Consider the following 23,563-nt stretch of genomic DNA (forward strand, 5'->3'; position numbering starts at 1 on the left):
AAAAAAATATAGAGGGCATGCGTCCATCAGTTAGCTGCAGAAATTTCCATTTAATTTAACAACAAACTTTTTTCCCCTTTTTCCTTTATCGAACTCTTGCATGCGTTTCGGTTTTCTTTTTTTTTCTTTTTTGTTTTTTTCGTAGAAAAAGAAGTCACATTCTTTTTCATGAGTGTACGACCATCGATCGATTCGAATCTAAATAAAAAAGAGAACGCTCGTACCAACGTTGTCGAGAGCAAATGCATACCATAGGAAAGTTTTTCTTTCTTTCTTTTCTTTTCTTTTCTTTTCTTTTCATACTTTCCAGATTATTTCAACGTAAAAATAAAAGATGCCAAAGAGAAGGCCGCCTCGTCGTGCGTTAGACAGAGATCTCCATTCTCTCCGTTTTCTCTTTTTTGTTTCCTTTTTTTTGCCGCACCAGTCGAGTGGAATGAACTCGTTAGATATCAGACTCGATGTTGTCTTTGAAAACTTCGTTACGAACGTTGTGTATCTTTCACTTTACTTCCAAACCAGACCGACTCTCCGCATCTCGAGTCTGTCGCGCCTATAAAACGAGATAGGCGAACGTCCGACGACGATCTCATTCGCTAGCTCGTTGTACGTGTTTAGAATCGAGAATGGCAGATTTTGCGAAGATACGATCACCCCCTTTTACTTACTTTTCTACTCTCTCTATTTTCTTTAATTCATCGATAAGGATTAATATCCCGAAGAAGTTTGCCTTCGTTACGGATTATCGTGGAAAAGTATTTCTCTAATTAAAGACGACCGGGAATAACCCTTTGAACGGATCGATGAAAGTTGATCCGCGTCTCGTGATAAAAATAAACAAAACAAGAAATATTGTATTATATCTCGAGAGGTGTATGAATATCATATAAATTCTTCCCAAATATTCAGGCTCTCTCGCTCTTTGTAATTCGATATCGCTGAAATAACGTTGAATATGGTAAAAAAGAGCTGTCGTTCGAAGTTTGGTATTCGTGTAACATCAAAATTGATTTATTTCGCGGTGACAGGCCTTATTCGTTCTCGTTCACATCGACGTTCCCAACGTCAACTTCAAAACGTTGCTATTCTTATAAAGTATCCATAACGTGAAGGAATGCAAATAACGTGTAGGCACTTTTCACAAACGGCCTGTTCGTACCTACGTCGCTCTGTCTTCACTTTTGTCGTTTCTAGCAAAATTGGGTTAGCACAGCGACTTTCTCGCGTATGAAAAGCTCCGACGTTTACCTTGTCGATAAAGCAAATATCCCCCACCAGTTCGTACCTTCCTCCTATGCTGGACAATGGAAGAGTAAAGAGAATTCACATTTCCGACCATGGTGCTATCTTACGTAACTAATGTAGGACCGTTTCTGGGCTAAATCATGGCCCGGAGCTTCGCTTCCATTCATTCCAAGAACAATGAACGTAAATGCTTATTTGCCGTTCCCATTTACTCTCTCTCTTTCTCTCTCTGTCTCTCTCTCTCTCATCGTAAGTGATGAGAAACGAATACAAACGCCAGGCGTGTTACGAACAATTTTCATTTCGATAGGTACAAAAAGAAAGGGATACGTTTCGATAATCGACAAATATTATTTCTATCAAGAAAATGTACTCTTATTTTTCTCCTTGATGCGAAAACGATGCTTTATCAAATCTTATCTTTCATCGACCCACCCTTGCTTCTCTCATTCCATTTTAGCTGCTTGCATTTCTCATTTGAGCCATGAGAAGGTATTAAAACAAATGAGCCACGTGAACATATCCATTTCTCAATCGGCTTAAAGATGAGCAACGCGCGAGGCACCCTTTTCTAAACACGTTTCTCCCATTTAGACGAGTTCATTGCGTTCTCTCTCTCCCTCTCTTTGTCTCTATTTCTCGCCTTCTCTGTTGATGCTCGTTCTATTATTATCTTTGTTACCGAACTTTGAACTTTCGAAATGAATTCTCTCGTACATTTCAATGATAGTCACTTTTTGATCAATGTGTATCTTGGGAATATGTTATTTTGATATATTAATAGAAACATGTAATTAGGAATATTAATATTTTGATGAAATATTTGATGATTTGTGTGTATTAAGATAGAAAAAGGGAAAGAAAGAAAGAAAAAAGAGAGAAACAAGTACGATGGAAACTCAATGATAATAAGCATTTCCCGTTTCTTCTTCAGAGCGAAGGGACGTTAATATTCGAGCCACAACCCAGATTGGATGTATTTACAACGGAATCATTTTCTTGCAGTGGACGTCGAGCTTGCGGAGCTCTGCTTTCACGAGCGAGCTTTCGCAAAACAGAAATTCTCTTACTCTCGTTACGCATTACGAACTCGAGTTAGAAGCTAATTCGTGTTCTTGCGGAGGACCGAATTACCGTAGAAATCCGACTGAAAAGTTTTTAGTACTTCTTTTCTCCGCGGAACAAAGAATTCGGTACGACTTTGTAATCCGTCGTAAATTTGATTTTTCTCTTTCTCTACGATCCACTTATTTTCTTTATTCTCTTTTCTTCCCTATTCATACTTTGTCGCGAGAAACACGATAGTTTTGATCATTCGCAGTATGTTACGTTATACTTTATAAATTTTACGCTCCCGTTTTAGTTTTCTCCAACTTCCTCGCAATTTTCTAGTTACTCTCATATCTACTCTCTAAACGTTATCCAGCAAAATTGAAACTAACGGCAACGGATAGTATTACGTTTCAGCGACATAACCTTCCTAGAGTATATATATATGTGTGTGTATGTGTATATATATATATATACATATACACATACACACATACACACATATATCGTTTGGTAAATTGAACATACTATGCCTATGATTCTAGATCACGTCGTAAGAGATAACAACAAACGTTTATTAAGTACCACCGTGTTTTGAAAATTCAGTTTCAGAAGGGCGATTACGTTATATGATTATGGAGTTTCGTTATTCGTTCGTACCTTTTAATTTTCCGTTCTAAAAAAGAATATCTCATATCGACGCTATTAAAAATGAGTACGGCGAGTGTGCGAATATAGATTTGACTTAAAGTTTATTCTTCCCGTGGAAAAACTTGCCTCTGTATACAGGACGAAGTTTATAGTTAATTATACTCGCTAGCAACGTATGCAATGAGTATAGCCATAAAGGATAAAATATATGGTTTAACTCGCGGTAAAGTGAAACAAAAAATTACAAGCACGAAAAGAGAAATTATTGATCTATCGATCGTTACAGTTCGTTCGTTTAATAAATATAATTAAAATAATGTTCTCGTTTCAAACGATCGTTATTATAATTGGCATAGTTAATGAAATATAATTAAAATGATTAGATCATAATGCAGTTGTAATAACGATGTAACAATATAATATGAGAATAGAAATTATAATATAATATTCCCGTAAATAATTTCATCTGATTTTATCAAAATGTAGGAATATCCTTTCGATGAAATATTCTTTCTGTATATGTTCAAACGAAGAAAAGTTTAAAAATAAATCTCCGTAATATTTACATTGACGAGCGAGAATTTGACTTTTCTAAAAGCATATAAAAACTGAATTGTGTCGGAAAATTGTCGACGTAAAGTAATAAAATAAAGTAACGCGGTGGTAACGATCGTTACTCATCGGTGTTACTAGCAACGTCGAGAAATATTAAACGAAGTGATGAATCAAACAAATCGCGAGTCACACTTTTGCACTTTCTGTAAGTGATGAGAACGTATCTCTATCAATTTCATAACAAAGCATTTTCACTTAAAGAACGAGATATCGCGATAAAAATCCGAGTACGTAATTTCTGTCATTGAATATGATGTATACATTTACCGAGCAACGGAACGAGAAGAATGGATAAAGAATAAAAACGTTATTCCTGTTCTGTTTATTCCCAGGGGTATGCTTCACTTCAAATCGGAGAGAATCCATCGTTTTGATAGATAATATATTGCATTAAATTATTAAAAGGATATGAATGATATCGAGATTCTCAATGACAATTCAACGTTGATATTTTGACGAATTAATATTCGTTTCAACTTACGATCAACTATCGATTCGGATTCACGAATGGTCTTGGGGGACCAAATAATTTTTCACGAATATGAAATATGTGTATCTAATAGAAGAGAGAATGAGAGAGAAAACGGATTCAACGAATGAAACTGTTTATTAGAAAACGTAATTTTACTAAAAAAACAGTATCCATTTATTAATTTATCACAGACAAAATACTCATCGCGATGCTCAAGATTACAGGTTTGACTCCGAATAAGAACAATGACGCTTTTATTAACTGACATGGTAACTCGAATATTGGGCAGTTCACCGGTTGAAACATTTATGAAAAGAACAGATCGGTCGCAAAGAATCGCAAAAAGTAAAAACACTGATAAAAGAATATAAAAGGTACTAAACAGTCGTGTTCTTTCGACTCTCTCTGAACATATAAATAATCAGAAGGCTTCGAATCCAAAAGGTCAATCGTAAAGCTCTATACAGAGGTCATAAGTTTTCAAACTTTTAAACCAAACCTGAGAGAACATACACTATTTTGTAATGTTTGAAAAACTTCTCCGAGTGTCTGAAAGAAATTCTCTTAGGATTTTTCTAAGACGAGGAATATTCCGAACCTATTTCAACCATTTTACGTTTATACCACTCTTTGTTCTGTATTCCAAAACGCATGTAGAGATACAAATGGATAAATACAAGTCTGGATACGTATCTACGTTAAACGAGAAAAAAAAATAAAAAAGATAAAAAAACACAAATTGACGAACGTTTCTGTCGATGACTTTCCGAGAATTTCCACAGGCTACGAATACACACAGTAAAACTTTCAAATGGATTTTTATTATTTCTATATGCTTGTAGATATTACACGTATACGTTAATACTACACTCTCTTTGTGATGCTTTTCCGAATACCAAGTCCGAACCAAAACGTTGCCATTTTCAGTACATTTTCGAACACATTCCTCATATCATATCATTTTTTTTTTCGCATCGTTATTTATATCCGACATCTTTCGTATCGTTCGGTTGAAAAATTGATGTCCCTTCAACGAACGGTATTCGCGGTAAAACTTCATTACAAGCGAAATCACCGACGACGGCTACCACCCTGATTTCGTACTCTCCTCCGTTATCACAAAATGCGCTTCCATAGCGCATTGTGCGACTTTACCGATAACCGTTTTATATGCGACAAAATTCGATATGACGGAATGAAAAGTTTGTAAGAATGTTAGAGTGTAATGAACTGTCGAGAGTTAAAAATAAACAAAACAACCTGATACGAGATGGTGGTTTCATCGAGATGAAAAAATAAAGTCCCTTTCGACGACGTACGATACTTTTCAAACGAAAAACATAACATACGGGAGAACAGTAAATATGAAAAAAACACGTTTTACGTTTTTATATTTGTTATAACACACAAATAACATACACTGAGATATTCCTTAGAAAATACGAAATTAAGAAATTAACAATATTTCGATAAACATCGGGAGGGATAAAAAGAAAGGAAAAAATGTACCGATTGAATTCCTATTTAACAACTATTTATCTCTCAGAACGAACTTGTTTCAAGAATTTGTTTTTAAGAAGGATGCACGATTCGATGAAAACGTGCAATTCAAACGAACGCAAAGAAAAAAAAAAAAGAAAAATTGTGAAAAATAATTTCTCCGGCGCGTCAGATTATAACGGACACCTTGAGCCACGCATTTTCCAATTTATCAGAATGGCAGGCCATTTTTCAGCTGCGCTTTGGGAAATCGGTAGATTCAACAGGAGAAACGAGAAGCGCAACGAAAACGCTAATTACAATCACGCGACCACGATTCGAAGCGGAGTGCGGTGGCCTAGCGGCCACCCTCGTTGCTTTCCATTCCCTCTTCCTCCCCCCACCTCACCCCCACCTCTCCTCCTGTTTTCCCACCACCAACACCAACCACCTCTACCGACACCCTGTCCTCTGTCCTACTTCTCGCACGATCCTACTCTAACGCGAGTTTCCTGCTTTCCGAAATAGATCGAGCAAGATTAAAATTTTATCAGACGTGGTTTAACGAATGTCGGATCGCGGCTTGATTCGCGAGGCAGGATAATTAATCGAACGTTGCTTCTCACGCCTCGTACTAAACGATTTTTGTTTACTTCACGTCATTATCGTTCTTCTTTTCACCGTTGTTTCGCACATTTTCGATAACCACGACGCGATAAGTACTTAACTATAACCGAACCCCGTAAGTTGATCCTTTACGGATGGTCGTCCGTGCGGAAGCGTTTTTACCCTTCTGAACGCAACGTGCTTAATTATACCTAGTTTTATACAATTTTTTTTTTTTTTATACGATTGTTTATTATCGCTACCACAGAATTTTCAAGCGTATATCGTTTATTCTTTGCACGCTTTCAAAATCTTTCCAAGTGGACATTCATGAATTAGAAAGTACCGTCAGCAAAGTGTACGGTTATTTTAATAATTAATTTCTCAGTTTAATTACGACACTTTATAGCAACAAAATTGATTCTTATTTTCATGAAAGATACCATCGTTTACGATTGCTTTGATTTATCAGTCGATAACGTATAGTATCAAGTTTTCAATATTTTATTCGTTGTTATATACGATTTATCGCAAAATGTGACAATATTTTTTTTTCTTTCATAAAGCTTATCTATTCATTAAATTTGAATCGCTAATAGCATCGAATAAGAATTTCATTTGCGATGAAAGCGAACAAAAGCGATTTCTTTGTGTCGCGCAAAACTTTATTTTTAGTAAAACATTCTATACGGAATTATTCTATATACGAATGAAATGTGAATACGATTTATTAATATAGTGAATAAAGAATATAATGGAAGATACCTGCTCATTATAGAAAATATCATTGTCAAGAACTTTGAGAAAGATCGATGACAATGGCAAATAGATATCACGAATACAACGCACGTATTATCATTCGTGTTGTAAAAAAATTAGATAATAAAATCAGCCTCATATATTCTGAGATATGTTTGACAAACGTTTAAAAATGAAAATATAGACATTTCTTCTAACAGAGAAGTATATACAATAGAAATGTTACAGAAGAAAACTTTCAACGCTAATCGCGTTCTTGCGTGTAGTCGTAGAGTAATTCGAGAGATCGAGACATCGAAGACGATCGAGCTTTCTGTTCAAAGTAGAATTCTCATTTCCTTTATACGTACGTGACCTAGTCGTTACTGGATTTTCAATGGCGTGTTCCCAATCTCGACCAGTTCTCGTGGCACGTTTCGTTCCGGCGGATTGATTTGTTTTCAATACGAGCTTTTTTCTTTCCCTTCTTTTTATTTTGTTAACTTTGGCTCAAAGCCGAATTAATTGTCGTGCCGATTTAAAAAAACGTTCGCTCACGGTCCAGCATTTCCCTCCTTCTCCTTCTTTTCAATCCACTCAGAGAATGCCCTTTTATACGGAGTAGAGAAACACGAAGAAATTTCAAGTACGAATCTTCCAGTAGAGCTTTGACTGCATTCGTCGATTCTCGTTCGAGTGTTAAAACATAGGGTATTAATCAAACATTTTGGACAGCCTTTAGAAACGACGATGTTCCTTAGGAAAATCACAAATGATTTCCTCTTCCTTTCAGGAGCACGCTATTTTTCGCTCGATTAAAACTTTCAAAGTCAGAAAAGAATCGGACTCGGCAAAAAGTTGACGTCGCGCGAATATCCCATTGTTAACCCCGATGTTCCCTTTCGAAGAAACGAATTCTATGGCAATTTTTGTTGTCGCCGTATAGAAAAAGTACAAAGTTGCGGTCGGATTGCTTTTTGCCGTTTTGCCGAGGAAGAACGAGAACCATCAAGCAGGCAGCACCGGATCTTGGCGTTTAAGCGAGGAAGGAAGAAGAGTCGAGAAAAGATGGACAAAAGAACGGGAGGGGAAAGGCGGAGGAAGGAATGAGAGAGTAAATCTCGAGGAAGTGGTAGAGACCGTCGGCAATTACGGGGAAGTAGGGCGCGTTGCTTTACAATATTATCCTTGGCCCAGCGCTTGCTAGTAACTCGATGGAAAACTTGGAGTAATTACAATCGGAGGCAAGGGGGTTAAAGACGAGTCTTAAGACCAAATTTTGTAATGAGGAGAACGCTCGCCCGCACGGCCGAGCATCGAAACAGGAAAACGCCAAAGTTCAATTAAACTTTCGCCTTTCGCGAAGTTTCCGTTAAGTCTTTCGAAATAATCGGCCTTCGGAGTCGTTGGTATATGTTTTGGGGAAAGAAGAAGAAGAAGAAAAAAAAAACAAGAAGAAAATAAAAAAATGAGATCTTCAGCTTTTATCCACGTGTTAAGTCGTTCGGTTAGAACGACGAGTGAAATTATATATCTCGAAACGTCCAAGAAAATTAATTAGCGATCGGTAACGAGGGTTCCGTGCTCTGAGAAATCGAGTCGACGTTAAGAGCGGCTCGTTCCAATTTGCATCTAGATCGTGCGAGGACATCCCTGTTAATGCTCAAAATTGTTCTCTCGAGTCCACGACGTTTCTGGAATCGATTCTGAAAAGCGTTCTCGAACTTAAGTAAAAGTACTCGACCTTTTTTCTTTCTCCCCAAAAATTACGTTTATCGTCACGGACGTTCTTGAACCGCTCGAAACGATCGTCTCCCACAACGTCCTAGTTAACATTAACTTTTATCGAGTTTACGGCTATCCGACTCGCCTTAACTGACATTTACCATAACGACCGTTTGAATTACGTGGACGATTTCTTCCTTTTACGATAACGACGCCGTTGCTCGTTTCCGAGACACATCCTTTCTTCGGCTACAACTACATCTATTCGTTTTCCTTAACCTTGCTTCTCATATTAAGTCCTCTAGTTTAGAGTTTTTCAAATGTTAGAAGCTTCCATTGTCTTAGTTCGTTCACTGTTCGCTGATAAGTCAATCGTCCTTTGTATGAAGACTTAGAAAGTTATTTTAAAAATAACAGATAGTCCACGTACAAGAGAAACTTTATCAATCGTCGATTTACTCGAATCAAGAATGCTCGAATCAAACTTTACTATCGGTTAACAACGTGATAAAACAATCGGTCTATTGACACGCGATCTTTTATATAATTGCCACTTCGTTATTAAATTGCAAAACTATTAATGATTTAGTCGATAACTTAAAGTGCAATGCTCGATCTCGACAATTCATTGAATCGTGGTCCTATAATTAATTTACCATTAACCGCATATATCGCTGACGTTGCTGATGATTTTAATTCATGTTATTAATAATCGATTGAAAATTAGTAACTCTCGATGCAAGAAAATACGTGACTCGCTAATAATCGTTCTGATACATACATATCTATATCCGACCAGGACAGTTCTCGATTATTAATGGCTATTAATACCTCAAAAGAGTTTTTCAAATATTTAAAGTACTTAATTAATATACCGTCCCTATCCTGGAGTAATAAATGATTTGTTGAAATGTACAATATTTGTATATAGTATGAATATGTATATGCGAATATTACTATATTAATCCATTAAATGAAAAAAAACATTTCCTTATACTATTTCATAATTAATCAATATTAATAATTAATCATCCTAAATCAAAGCACAGATAATAACCAAATTATCGTAAAAATATTGTTTACTTTTTACTTACAATGTAACATGTTGGGAAAACCAAAAAAACAAAGAGAAATATGAAATCAATATATCGCTGTAGCCATGTCAGCATTTGATTTTCGACTTCCAACGAAAAATATTTTCTCATCGATTCTCTAACTGTACATGACACAGTTACCGTGGTGATTCAGTAAGCAAAATTTGCGAATAAACTCATTGTGAAAAAAAAAGAAAGAAAGAAAAGACGTACCAACAAAAATAACTATTGCTTCTTTCATTCATGTTTTCATTACGTGCTTCAAAAAGTAACGTGATCTTTAGAATATCAAACGTGATTTCAATTAATCGATGTATAAATAATATATACTACTGCAATCCACATACGTAAATAAAGATACGAAAACGTAATTATTTGATCGATGAGCTATAGTTTACACGTTTATATACGATATATATATAGATATAGATACTCGACGCAATACAGCTTTCAAAATTTTAATACTTTCCGATGGATTTTCTTCTCGAAATTAAAACTCGAAATTAAAATTGCAACGAAAGATGATGCAGTTTGCGTAACCCGACGATACATTGTCCATGACAAAGATTAGAACGACAAGACAACGACGACTAGTGGTTCAGGAAAGTGGAGTTGTAGTGGAGAAGCAACGTTCACGTTGTGCGTGACACAATCCCGGTAATTGGAACTAATTGCTAGACGTAATTATTCGGAATTAATCGAGATAAACCGCTTAATTATCACTCCTAAGCGTTTCTCTCAAACTCCCCCTCTCTCTCTATTTCTCTCTCTCTCTCTCTCTCTCTCTCTCTCTCTCACTCTCATGTTGTTCTCATCTTGCTCAATACAACTCGCTTGGCCATCGCTTGCTTCTCAATTTATCTAGCTCGTTCATTTCCGTGACCTAGAAACTAAACGCGAGTCCATTTCCATAACACTGATGTCAAATCTGTACTTATCCATATATCGGTAATTATAATTTCTTCATTTTTAATATCTGTTTATTGTCCGATCTGTTTAAATATACTTTACATAATTATCGTTTAATTAATGATACGCGATCTATACGTGAGTTGATATTTAAAATATAATCTTCAATTACGTTAACGATCCATATATACATAAAAAATGAATAAAAAGGTAACGCGTGAATATTTTTTCAACTGGAGTCAACGAAAACCCACAACGTCGATCCTATTAATTATCTTGCTAATTTTTCTTTTCCTTTCATCGTTACCAACATGATTGAACAAGAGATAGAAAGAGAAAGAGAGAAATAGGAGAGAAGTAAAAAATTTCAATAGGAAATTCTTCTCGAGTAATCATAATTTTAATCGTACCATTTATTTCATTCCTTTCTTTCCCAGTTTTTCTAGTACCCATTCGTTCGATCGAACCAGTAACCGATAGAGTAATTAAAATTTACACGCTCGCAAGAAAGATAACAGCACGTTACGATAGCGAATGATTCAATGGTACCCAGTAAATTTATCGTTTTATCGTTCGAAACGACAGTCCTACCGAAACGAAGCAAAGTGACACTGATGCTTTCTGTCTTCCGATGAGATTTATACTCCATCAGAAAGAGGGACTCAAAAGTATCTATCTATCATTGACTATCCAAATTTTATTCATAAAAGATAACGAAATCGAACGTCAGTGTCGCGTATTTGTCTTCTAGAATTTCATTTTATCTAAATATATCACGTACAATACAATGCGATATATAATCAGAACGGCACATTCGCTGATTATAAACGCAAAATCCTAAAACAAAATAACGAGTTCTCTTTATCGTAACGTTTCAATGTTCAGTCGTTCTATAATCCCGTTCGCCGAATAGGTAGAAAGAGAAGGTAAATACATACATATATATCTAGAAGCTTTTCATTAAGCTACGCTACAAACACAACGCAATCTTATTATTTCTCTTTGAAATGTCTATTAATTACTTTCCACTGAAGCGCATACCATTTTCTTTTGTTGTTTTAGAGTAACAGGAGCCAACCAGCGATTGGACTGAAGCAGACACCGAAAGCACGGGTAAGTAACCATTCTTCCATTTTCATCCTTTAATCTACGAACAGTAGTCCTATACTTTTTGTATTATTCTAGTCGTCGCTATCGTCGTTGTAGTTGTTATCGCAAAAAACAAATTCAAATAGGGAACCTACCGAAACAACGCGAACCGTACTACTAACTAGTTTGCTCAAGCTCGTTAAGAGCTTTTGATCGATCCTTGAACATGGGCGCAATTCGAGTTCTTCCAAAGTTGTCCTACCTTTTCTTATTCGCATAGGACGCGATATCCATAAACGACGACATAGAACCCTTCCAAACCTCGACCCTTGCCCACATCATCACCCTTTAGCCCGATTTTTGTCTTCTGCTCTGATAATATTGCCATTTGTATGCGACCACCGAAGCGTGTACTCGACGGAGTAGACCTATATTTTTATGGTCCTCGACTTTACGAGCATGCGATTGTGAAATTTTTCAAGCGCGTAATACGAAGCACTTATTGCTGCTAGGGTCGCCACGATAGAACTCTATTTTAAGCTATTTTATAAATACGTATATATATATATATATATATATATATATATAATATATATGTGTATATAGATATATATACGCCAACTAAAAACATAGTCTGCATCCGAGAATCTTGATTCATTAACAGCTTCCAAAACACCGAAAGTTTCGCGATAAATCAAAAAAAAATTATGATTATTATTATCGTTCTTGTTATACCACTAAAGTAACCGCAACCGGTAGCTTAATTGCTAGAGAATTTTTTCTCTTTTCGAAAAATAATGCCTACATTGCTTTTTCTCTTGTTTTAAAATTCACCGAAGCTCGATCGATTTACAACTCGAATAATTATTAATAATTATAACCGTATCTTTTCTTATTTATTTCACTCGATTTTATCAAAAAAAAAAAAGAATAGAAAGATTTAAATCACGACGGAACTCAGTTTTTTTTTTTTTGAATCGGCTATCAACGCGAGTGGATTATAAATTTAACCCTTCGAGCATCACGACGTTACGCAAAATTTATCCGAGTGTATCAATGCCGGTGGTATTATGGCAAACGTGCATGCTACGAACAAAGCTACTAAATGACGTACTCGCGTGCTGCAATGTAACCCGTTGCCTGTAACGTGAAAGCTCAGACTCGAGTTTAATCCCCACTGGGCCTACTTTTTTTACGAGACAGACAGAGAATGGAGGAAACAAAAAGAGACCGTAGGAGTGTATCCCTTGCCGTGGGAAAAATTACAAAAAGTGAGAGAAACATAGAGAGAGAGAGGGAGAGAGAGAGAGAGAGAGAGAGAGGAAGAAGAGGAAGGGAATAAAAGAGGAAGACAAGGATGAATAAAAAAAGCCTAAACTGGAGCATCAACCGTGCCGATCATTTTACCGATGTCACCTAGATGCATAATTTCAAAAATCATCAAATATTCATGCATATATATATATATATATATATATATATATATATATATATATACACACACACACACACACACACACATATCATAAATATTCATACTAAGATACATAAATAACGAAACTAAGAATATTTTCTATATGCTCGAGAATATCTCGTAGATAGAGAAACGGTGAAACTAGATGTTTTAACAGTAATGAAATTTCTAAGACGTTTCGATGCAACAGCGTTGAAATTTGTGTACGCGTAGTGGAATATTCACGGTTAGATACGTCGTTCGCTTCGTCTCTCCTCGGACGAATTCTCCGGTAGTTTCTCTCGAGGCAAATGAAATTCGAAGGATCGAAGGCCGGAAGTAGAACGAGAGCGGGCAATCGAGAGGGTAGCTACTTCGGAACGACCTAAAATCGTGCGAAGCAATTTCGTGAGATTACTTCTCGCTGTGACACGTTGGAAAAGCTATCCTCTTCGTAGAAAAGAGCTTTTTTAGAAGGACGATGGTACCCGTATCTTCTTCTCTCTCTTTCTCTCTCTATCTTTCTTAAACAGGACATGATTTTCTCTTCCTCTCCCATTTTCTTTTTTCAACGAAAAATCTCAACGCGTTTGATCTTTCGGATTGTTCCCTTCTTTTTATGTATCAAAAGAAAGCGTAAGCCGTTTATAAGGATTAATACAAAAATTCGTAGCTACGAAGAGATGAAGAGGAAAGAGCAAAAATAAAATGGATGGTGTAATAGAGACGTTAAAGAGTAAGAAATGAAGATCTCTTTAGATACTATATTTCTAGATAAAATAAATTATCGATGGATAATATTAACCAGCAAGAAATGCAGGAGCTTAACGATAATTTTGAAATAGAAAGCTACGCTTCTAATGAAGATTGACCTAAGTTATACGAAATGTTTCTTTACCGACGAAGATCGATTAAAAATATTATCTTAGGATATATCGCTATGTTTACTAACTTAAATTACTTGTTCATCTTGTAATCGTTCGAAACAACGCATTTATGGTAAAACGATTAGAGAGAAAGAGAGAAAGAGAGAGAAAGAGAGAGAGAGAGAGAGAGAGAAAGAGAGACGTTAAAGCTTGGTGTTAAAATGTACCCGGAGACCGCGTCGGAGCTCGAAAATTTCTACGGCTCGTGTATATGTCGCGTTGCTAAAGTTTACAACACCGATTGCACACCATTGTACAACTGCATGGTCCAGAAATTGTAATACTAACGTGGCCTAGACGGTGCAGTCTAATTTAACTAGTTATACGGATAAGATCGTGCCCTTGAGGTTGAACCATTCGATTCGGTGCGAATTAAACGTGTTTACGTGAGAGTTTGCACACTAACGAGAGAGAGAGAGAGAGAGAAAGAGAGAGAGAGAGAGAGAGAGAGAGAGAGAGAGAAATAGAAGAATGTGTTGAAACGTTTCAATTCTCTCAGGATTTACTTCCTCCTACATTAATTCGATTCGGAAATGGATCGTTTAATCGATCGTTTCCATTTATTATTTTCTATGAGAAATGACGAGAAAGTATTTGATACCGTTATTATTATTCACCATATACGTAAATCAAAACTCTGTTCACTCGACAAGTCCTGTTTTCCTATTCTCACCGTTCGCGTCATAATTCATCCAAGTAAAAAGGACGATCAATCCTACCGAAAGTTCGAAAAGCCGCGATTCAAAGTTAGCGTCCGCGGCCGATCTCGAGTTCCGCGCCATTAAACCATAGTGCCCAACGCTTCTTCGTTTTAGCTGCAGACACAGCTACGAATTGGCAAACTGATCGGATAGTAGAAAGTTCGCAAACAGGGCTTCCCTGTGATAGGAAGTTTTCCAATCAAAACGATACACCGAGTTCAAGATTAATAATCTTCAAGGATCTCGAGGTGACAGCTCTTAATCGGATTATTTGTCCACGATGAATTTTCGCTTTATCTTACATAGGTATTACGAAATTCGGACGAGTTATGATACCTAGACGGAAATTCTCTACTCTTCCACAAAGCTCATCGAGAGAAACCTAGAGAAAGATAAAAAGTCGCCTAAGTTGTTCGGAAGCGCGAGAATAGCTCGAAAACTTCGCGAGAGAAACACGGAAGTTGAGCGTACCACGAACTTTCGAGTTTATCTTCTTTGCTGTTATCTTTTCCTGCTACGAAAGAATAAAACGCGGTGGTAATATTTGCGAGAAAAGAACTGTAACTTTCGTTTTACTTTTGATTGAATAAAATTGAATATTAATTATATCTATAATAATTACCATACATTATATCGTGAGGAACGACGTAAGAAAATAAAATGATAAATTAAATGTAACGCAGACGTGACAATGAAAGTTCCATACATTTGAAAACGTGTATTACGAGAATGAGAAGTGTTATGTCTCGCTCAATGTAATATGCGCGATGTGTGGTTTATACATAAGAGAAAATAAAAAGGATACATGTATCTACATGTATTCATCACGATTCGCTTTGTCCAAACAAATTTCTAACTAGATTTATCCTTAATCCATTTTACGCGAAAAATATATTTATGTTTAACGTCATACAAAACCTGTTATTACGTTTAAGATTTCCTAACTTGAAATTACCTTGTCTGGAAAAAAAAGAAGGAAAAAAAATAGGAGGAAAAACAAAAAGAAAAAAAAGGAAGAGAGGGTAAATTTTCAAAGCTCTCAGATGCAAGGGCACGAGGTCCTTGTAACAAGCTGCGCGAATTGCAACACAGAAACGTGTTTCTCTTCCAGTTCGTTGGAAATCGTGGTTCACCGTCATAAAGTGGAGTCTCTATGGTTGCATTGTTCCGTTCTTTTCGCGTTGGAATCAAAACTCATTCTCTTTCTCTCTCTCCCACTCTCTCTTTCTCTTCACCTGCATGCTATTACCTTCTTCAGTCGATCGCCGTATTAGAACGCTCCAAATCCTTCGACCGAGTACTCCAACGAGATTATGATTCCATCCGGTGTAAATATAATCTACGAATGGGTATTTTAAAAATCTCGTTACGTACTCTCTCTCTCTCTCTCTTTCTCTCTCCTCCCCTTCATGAATGCTATCTCAATCTCCCACAGAAAAAAAAGGGGGAAGAAAGTAGCTTTATTAACGATAAAGCGTTCCATGCAGAAAGATGTTGTAATTGTAACGAGTAACGGAGTTCAGCGTGAAAGCACTACTCCTTCAAAAAGTGGGTAAAGAGCTTTCTTCATACTTGAAACTTTTTAGTACTATCGAGGCAATAGAAAATGATAGTTACGAGAGAATACAAAAAAATAAGATAACGCACTAGCCAAGATAAATGAGTAAGGAGAAGAAAAAGATTTTTACTTAACCAACTCGAGTTCTTTCGTCCAATCGAAGTCTCGACAATGTATAAGGTAAACGCCAAGTAGAGACTATCAACTTTTTCGTCGAATAAATACGTTCATTGTTTTCCTACCGAAAGATACGACTACAGGATAGATAAATGGCCAAATGTGCACGGTATTTCGGGAGAAAGCATCGCCGCCGTACACCGTACTTGTGAATGTCTCTGTATTTCTTCGTGACGTAATGAATTGGCCTGCCGCTAATTACAATTACAAATAACCATGCAACCCCTCGGTACTGTTTACTACAGCGATACTATAACATCGTCGTCGTTGCCATCGTCGTTCTCAGCTTTGATTCTCTCTCTCTCTCTCTCTCTCTCTCTCTCTCTCTTTCTCTCTCTTTCTTAAGCGACCTTTCACCCTCGTCCTTTTCTCTCTCACTCTCCTTTCCTCTCACGATCTTCTCTCCAACGCACGCATCTACCTTCTATCGTACTCATAGATATGCAAATAGTTAGAAACACGGAACCATCTCCACCCTGTAACTCCTTATCCTCTCTGTAGTCTCTAGCAGAGAGCGAGAAGTAGATGAGTACCCATTTGATGCTTAAAATTATATATCCACTGACTAGTTCGTATTCGTACATATAAATATATGTATATATATATATATATATATATATATATATATATATATATATATTATACAGACAGAATATATACTCATATATAATATATATACATAAATAGGAACATATAAAATTACGAGTATCCATGCATGCTCAGTGGTGCGGCAAGTAGTACGTAACTTTCGGCTTATTTGATTACAAACTTTCAAATATTTCTTGAACATTGGATCTATAAGTGTATGCATGTACATCCGAATATTTATGGATTTCGCATAGGTAAATATGTATTTACGTACGCTTTCAACGTTTTCTCTTGGCACATCTCCGCATTCTCCATAAACTATTCCGGATTTAAAATCGTGAGGACATGCTTTCAAAAAGTACAAGTTTGCTTGAGAATACTGTCGAACGATGAATAATATAAATAGTTGTAGTTTTATATACGCAATATTTTATATTTTATACTATCGTCTATTTACAACGTACGTTTGTTTTCCTTTTTCTTTTTCAATGACTTTGTCCTTCATACAAGGATAAATATCCTTTGCAAAGGACAAAGTTCATATCCGTAGAAACACTTTATTAGACCATAAGCATAATTCAATTCGATGATAAAACAGGATATAAAATAATATGATAGGAGAACATATTTTTTTGATATAATAATTGAATTGCTTTCTATCGAATTTCCACGAAATGAAAACGTGTACAAAAGTTTCTTTTGTGCGGTTATAATACTCTGCGGTCGACTTACACCGTGAATGTCGGAATGGAAAAGGTAGAAAGAAAGTTGACGCGTGTATGTAAAGCACGTACGTGGAGCATAAGAGTGTAAAGGTCACGATAAGAGTGCGTTACGCGGAATCACCCTGAGATATCGGGCAAAATGTAACGTATTCCTTGCCCCTTTGGATTTTCGATAATGCGTACATTTGTTACCTACCACCAACATAGTTACCCGACAAGAATCCTAACATTCCAAGAACGTCGAGATATCGAAACGAATATGTTTTAAAAAGGGTCGCCTTACTGTGAACATATTTTATACCGCGTAATAATATCGTTTTTCCGATAGTCACGCTCTACACAAAGGTGCTCGTGTATAAAGGTCGTTATGTCGAAGTTAAATTATTTTGCTAAATAGATTTCATGGAAATAATAACAAACGCGTATGTACTGAAATGTATACTTGCGTACATATATATATATATATGCATATATATATGATACGTGTACAAAAGTATCTAAAATTTTCATTTCGCAGTATGTATGTATTATCGTGCGAAATCATAATTAATAAAATCGTATACGTGATAAAACATCAAAACGGATATAACTTTTTGTGCGAAGTTTAAAGATACGTACGAATATACACGTCATTTCTTTTCTAACAATAGCCGCCGATTAATCTCAAAGTATAAATGAATTTAAATGGATAACATTGATTAATGTCCGAGTGTATATGATTTTGGTTATTATATTGTGTTAAAAAAAAAAAAGAAAGAAAAACTACCTTTTTAGCTACGATCGTGAGAAATTTCTTCTTACGATTATAATATTTTCATCTCTCTTAGTGTTTCATCGAGTTACTACTGAAAATAAATTATTTATCTTATTGCACGTCTTTATTTTATGTAAATAATTTAATTTCTAATTTGAAATACTAACACATCGTTCGTCGTTGTTACTTCTAGATGTCGTTTTTTATAAAATGTCGTGTTTATCTAAAAGGAACTCTTAATTAACGAGCAGTTAATCTGTTTCTCTTAAAAGAGTTTTGTAAGCGTAACCATGTCACCGTGTTTCGATCCATAATTTCGTGGTGCTCGTAATTCATTCGATGTTAAAAGCACCAAAACACCTTTCATAAAGACATACTACATACACGTATATAAATATATATATGTGTATATATATATATATATATATATATATATATATATATATATATTTTCGTGTCGACTAAAAAGCATTTATATTTCACACGTACCATAGTATTTTCGTGCGGTCGACGCGCGGAAGAAGAAAGAGAAACAGAGAGAAAAGGATGAAAAGAGAAGCAATGAAACGTAGAGAATAGCAACTGAATCTCGTAGATTCTAACTTATGTCGTCTTCTCTAGCGGTGCGTTTCACGCAACGTTCGTGGCTGACAGCAAGTGCAATAAATCACCGTGGGAAATTTGTATCCTTCCACGCGCTATTAAACCCAAGAACGTTTAAGGGGAAAAGATGAATGTTCAAGATGTGGGACCGATCTTTGCAATTAGAATGAAAAGCTTTAACGTTAATAGACTAAGATTACTGTTAACTGCGTTAACATCGCATCAATTAACAAAATTCAAATTACAAAAAAAGAAAGAAGGAAATAAATAAAGTTACCAAACGACTGATAAAAAACGCTTTCAAATCTCGTCTCTTACACGATTCTACGAACTTATCAAAATTAATATAAGCGCTAAAGGCACATGCTTCGTTTGAGCTTGGAAAGATTAATTTGATCATACACGATCATAGCGAAATATTACATCGCTTGTACTTTGATGATTAAATAAGTTAATGAAAATCCACTATCGCATGTTCACTGCTAAGCGATAGGTATTTCATAATAATTATATAAATTAAATTCTGTTTTAGATTCGAAATTTTAGTTTGCTTTAAATCGAAATAATAATTAATTAATCTGCATGAAGAGATGAAATTAAATATAAACAATCATGAAAACGTTTCAACTAACATCTACGTTCAACATTTTTTCGATATTTTTCTAACTCGTCGTTTTATTTGTTACGCAAACCAATAAAACAATACGTACCTATTACTACTAATCGAAAAAGTTTATACGATCGATCGATTTTTTGGCACCGAACGACGATCCTAAAACGGAACATTAGTATCATATTACTCGCACAACGTTTTGGGGAACTGCATCGACGCGGAGAGACACGAGAAACGGCTCGGAAATGCGATTCATTCATCCGGAGCTGAGTGTTACTTTGCTGAAAGTTCGATACTAACTTCTCGTGCTCCTACTTTTTCATCCTTTTTCTCTTTCCTCTTTAGTTCCCTCACTCTGCTTCTTCCTCTCTTTCATCCTTGCTCTTCTTCTTCTTCCTCCTCCTCCTCCTCCTTCTCCTCTTCTTCTTGTTCTTCTTCTTTTTCTTCTTATTTCCACTCTCTTCCCACTCCAGCAAGCAGGAAAACACAACCGAAACTCGGTCTCTCTCAGCAACGGCAGGGAGCTTTTCCGTCTTGAAGAAATAGCATTTTACGTCGATTCCCTTTCGTTCAGTGGCGTAGCAACTTGAGAAACCGTTTCGAAAGAATATATACTACTTCCAACAGCTATGAACTTCTACCAAACGTCCTTAAATGTAAAACTGAGAGAAAGATATCTCTCTCTCTTTCTCTATCTATCTATTCAAGCGGATCTCCTTTCTTCACATTTTCATATGAATCGTTATTAATTCATTCATTTAACAATGGAAGTATAATGTAAAACTTTGGAAATATTCACGAATATTACACATTTCGGGGATACACTTGTTCATAACGTATAGATACATATATTCTATATTATCGAATCATTTAAAACAAGTCAACTCGTTATTTTAAAGCGTCACTGCGTCACGTTAATAAGCATAAATTCACACTTCGTGTATACTTCCATTCAGAAAATATTAAATATAACATTTTTTCTCGCTTCCGTCACTCCCCTCTTTTGTCTCTTATCTATCAAATTACTTCATTTAATCACGTATAGATCCAGTTATAATTTAGCATATTAATTGTTACTCGAGTATTAATCATAGTTCGAGCATGCCAATGGTAATAAAAATTTTACTCTTTTAAAATGTTAAATACACAGTTTCATTATCGGTAATCTTTCGTGACACACGCGACTAGTGCCTACAGCACCGAGAAATTTACGGATTGCGATTTCACGATCGACCGTTTCAAGTGCATACACTGCTAGCCCATACATTTCTACTTCCCAATATACGCTGCACTTCATAAATCAAGTACTCTATTCTCCGATGCATGCGACAGTTTTCACACATAGCGTTGAATATCCGTTCGATGGAAGATAAGATAGGACGATCTCTGATCTCTCTCTCGCTCTCTCTCTCTCTCTCTTTTTTATTATCTTCGATTTCTCACTTACCAGAAGAATTCAAGGTTGAAAACGAAATCGAAAAGTCGAATTAATTTGACCGTATAGCGAACTAATTAAACTAATGGAATTGTCGCAGTTACCTTCCCAATAACGCCGTTGAATGTAGACTGAGATATTGAACGGAACGAAAAATAAAAAAGTTCCAAATCGCTAAGTACTTTGACATTCACACGAAAATCATACCATAGTTCATTTGTGTATTTATATTACATTAACATTTATACGGACGTACTCTTTATTCGTAATACGTTTAACGTTTCGTCCTTTCTTTCTTTTCTTTTGTTACTTCACCTTTTATATACATGCTTATATCTCCGTTTTATTTTTGTTTATATATCGGAGGTTCGCCTCGGAACAATCTCGATCGTCCTCTATGTTCCAATATATTTATTTTTAATTTTGTTTTTTCAACGACGATGAGAAATGTTAACTCGTCGCGAAAATTTAACTTCCCCTGTGACGAAAGAATAAATAAAATTTATTTCTCACTCTTACTCAAAAAGCTTTATACGTTCTGATTCATTCATTTATTCAATGGTTATTTTAGTTTTAATCAAAATAAATTTTATACATCCATGTTCACTGACCGAAAACTTGTCCGATTAATTAACAGTTCCAACGAACCTTTTAGAAATTTTCAGGAAATCGATATTTGCGATTACGTACGATATAAAAATCTCCCTATACTTTTTGATATATCACTATCTTTGTTACTTGTATTCCTACTCGATCAATACATTCTCAAACAAGATATGCATGTCATTTTACGATCTAACTTGTAACATCGTCCAGCATTCGTACTCACATATACATATATACATGTGAACGACGAACTACCTGACCTACTTCTACACGCATTTTTACGCTTCGTATTTTACCTCGATGCATTCTACTCGCGGATATTTTTCTTTTTCTATTTCTTTTCTTTTCATTTCTTCCCTCCTTTCTTTCCTTTCCTTTTCTTTTTGTTCTCTTTTCTTTTCTCTTCTTTTCTTTTTTTCTTTCATAGTTGTAATCTCTCGGTGCGAAAACGCATCCGCAAAGAAGGTTAATACGAACGAGATCTAATTTCACGAAGTTTCAACGAGACTCGATATTTTACGAATAGTGCACCTCTTATCTCGAACGAGAAAACGTTGTTTTATCGTTGAGAAACGGAGAATGCTTTTATCTACTAGTACCGATCGAATTCACAAATAAAAAGCATTAACATGTTCCCATTACATACTGCTGTAATCGTAGTGTGTCATCGAACATACTCGATGCATAAATTGATGAATATTTTATAAAAGTTTAAAAAGATGCAACGGTTGCTAGTCGTCCGATCGTTATTAGCCGAGAAAGTTTACTTTTATTTTGTGCCTTTTGTATTCAATCGCTCGTAAAAAGTAATTGTAAAATTTAAAGTCCGATATACAAAGTAAATGAATTGATATAAACTCGTCCACAAAAATATTCCCAAGATACATGTATAATTTCGAGTATTATACATATTACAGTTTTTAATTAACCAAAATATAAAAACTTTTTCTTTTCTACATACAATTGATTAAATAATAAAATAGAAACGAAATAATGAGTTCTGATACTCTGAGCTCACAAAAATATTCGAAAACGATGTATAGAATAAGGTGTATAAAAATAAAAGAACAATTTTTAACTTACTATTAATATCTCGTGAGGTATCCTTTTTGTTGCACTATAATCGTCCCGGCACGTTGAAAATAATTTTTTTCTAAGTAAATTAACGTTGATACGCTGCTATTTTTTTCTTTTTTGAGTTCATCGTTCGAATTGATTGTAGTTTTTCTTATTTTCTGGTCCAATTCATTCCATAAGTTTTCAATGGAATTCAAATCGGTTGATCATGGAAATTGCAAGATGTTTTTCTGCATATAATAAAAATTCTTTGTAAACGTTAAATTTGCTTTCATCAAGGAAAATAACATCAGCCCATCACTCAGATTCTTTCGATCAATATTTATTTGCATATTCAAGTCTTCCTCGTTTATTTGTCGCATTAATGTATAGCCTCTTCGTATATTTTACGGATGAACGATTATTCTACGTTCTTTATTTAACAATGTTGCTAACTTTGGAACACTTATTCATGGAATTTTTTTCTTTTTTAGTATCTTTGATAATACCACATTTATCACGAGCACTCAGAATACACGAACGCCCGGTTTTATAGAATAAAGTCAATCCTATCTTGATTTCCATATCGTTTCACAATGTCTAACACGTTACTTACGTATTTTCAACGAATTAACAATTTCGCGAAACGATTTTCTTTCTTCTCCGTTAATGAAAAATCACTAATTACCGCATAC

General features: G+C 35.4%; 1 protein-coding gene and 1 long non-coding RNA gene across 2 annotated transcripts in view; one reads left to right on the forward strand and one right to left on the reverse strand.

The window, feature by feature from the left end:
- LOC127071582 (uncharacterized) overlaps positions 1-23,563 on the reverse strand; it is a 101,237-nt gene that overhangs the window by 63,354 nt on the left and 14,320 nt on the right. The window lies entirely within an intron of this gene.
- LOC127071418 (uncharacterized) overlaps positions 1-23,563 on the forward strand; it is a 318,282-nt gene that overhangs the window by 38,466 nt on the left and 256,253 nt on the right. The window contains exon 3 of the mRNA XM_051010676.1: positions 11,647-11,697. Within this exon, the coding sequence (XP_050866633.1) occupies positions 11,647-11,697 (51 nt within the window). The remainder of the gene's footprint in view (positions 1-11,646; positions 11,698-23,563) is intronic.

This window comes from Vespula vulgaris, chromosome 1, assembly GCF_905475345.1.
Source record: "Vespula vulgaris chromosome 1, iyVesVulg1.1, whole genome shotgun sequence".
NCBI lineage: Eukaryota > Metazoa > Arthropoda > Insecta > Hymenoptera > Vespidae > Vespula > Vespula vulgaris.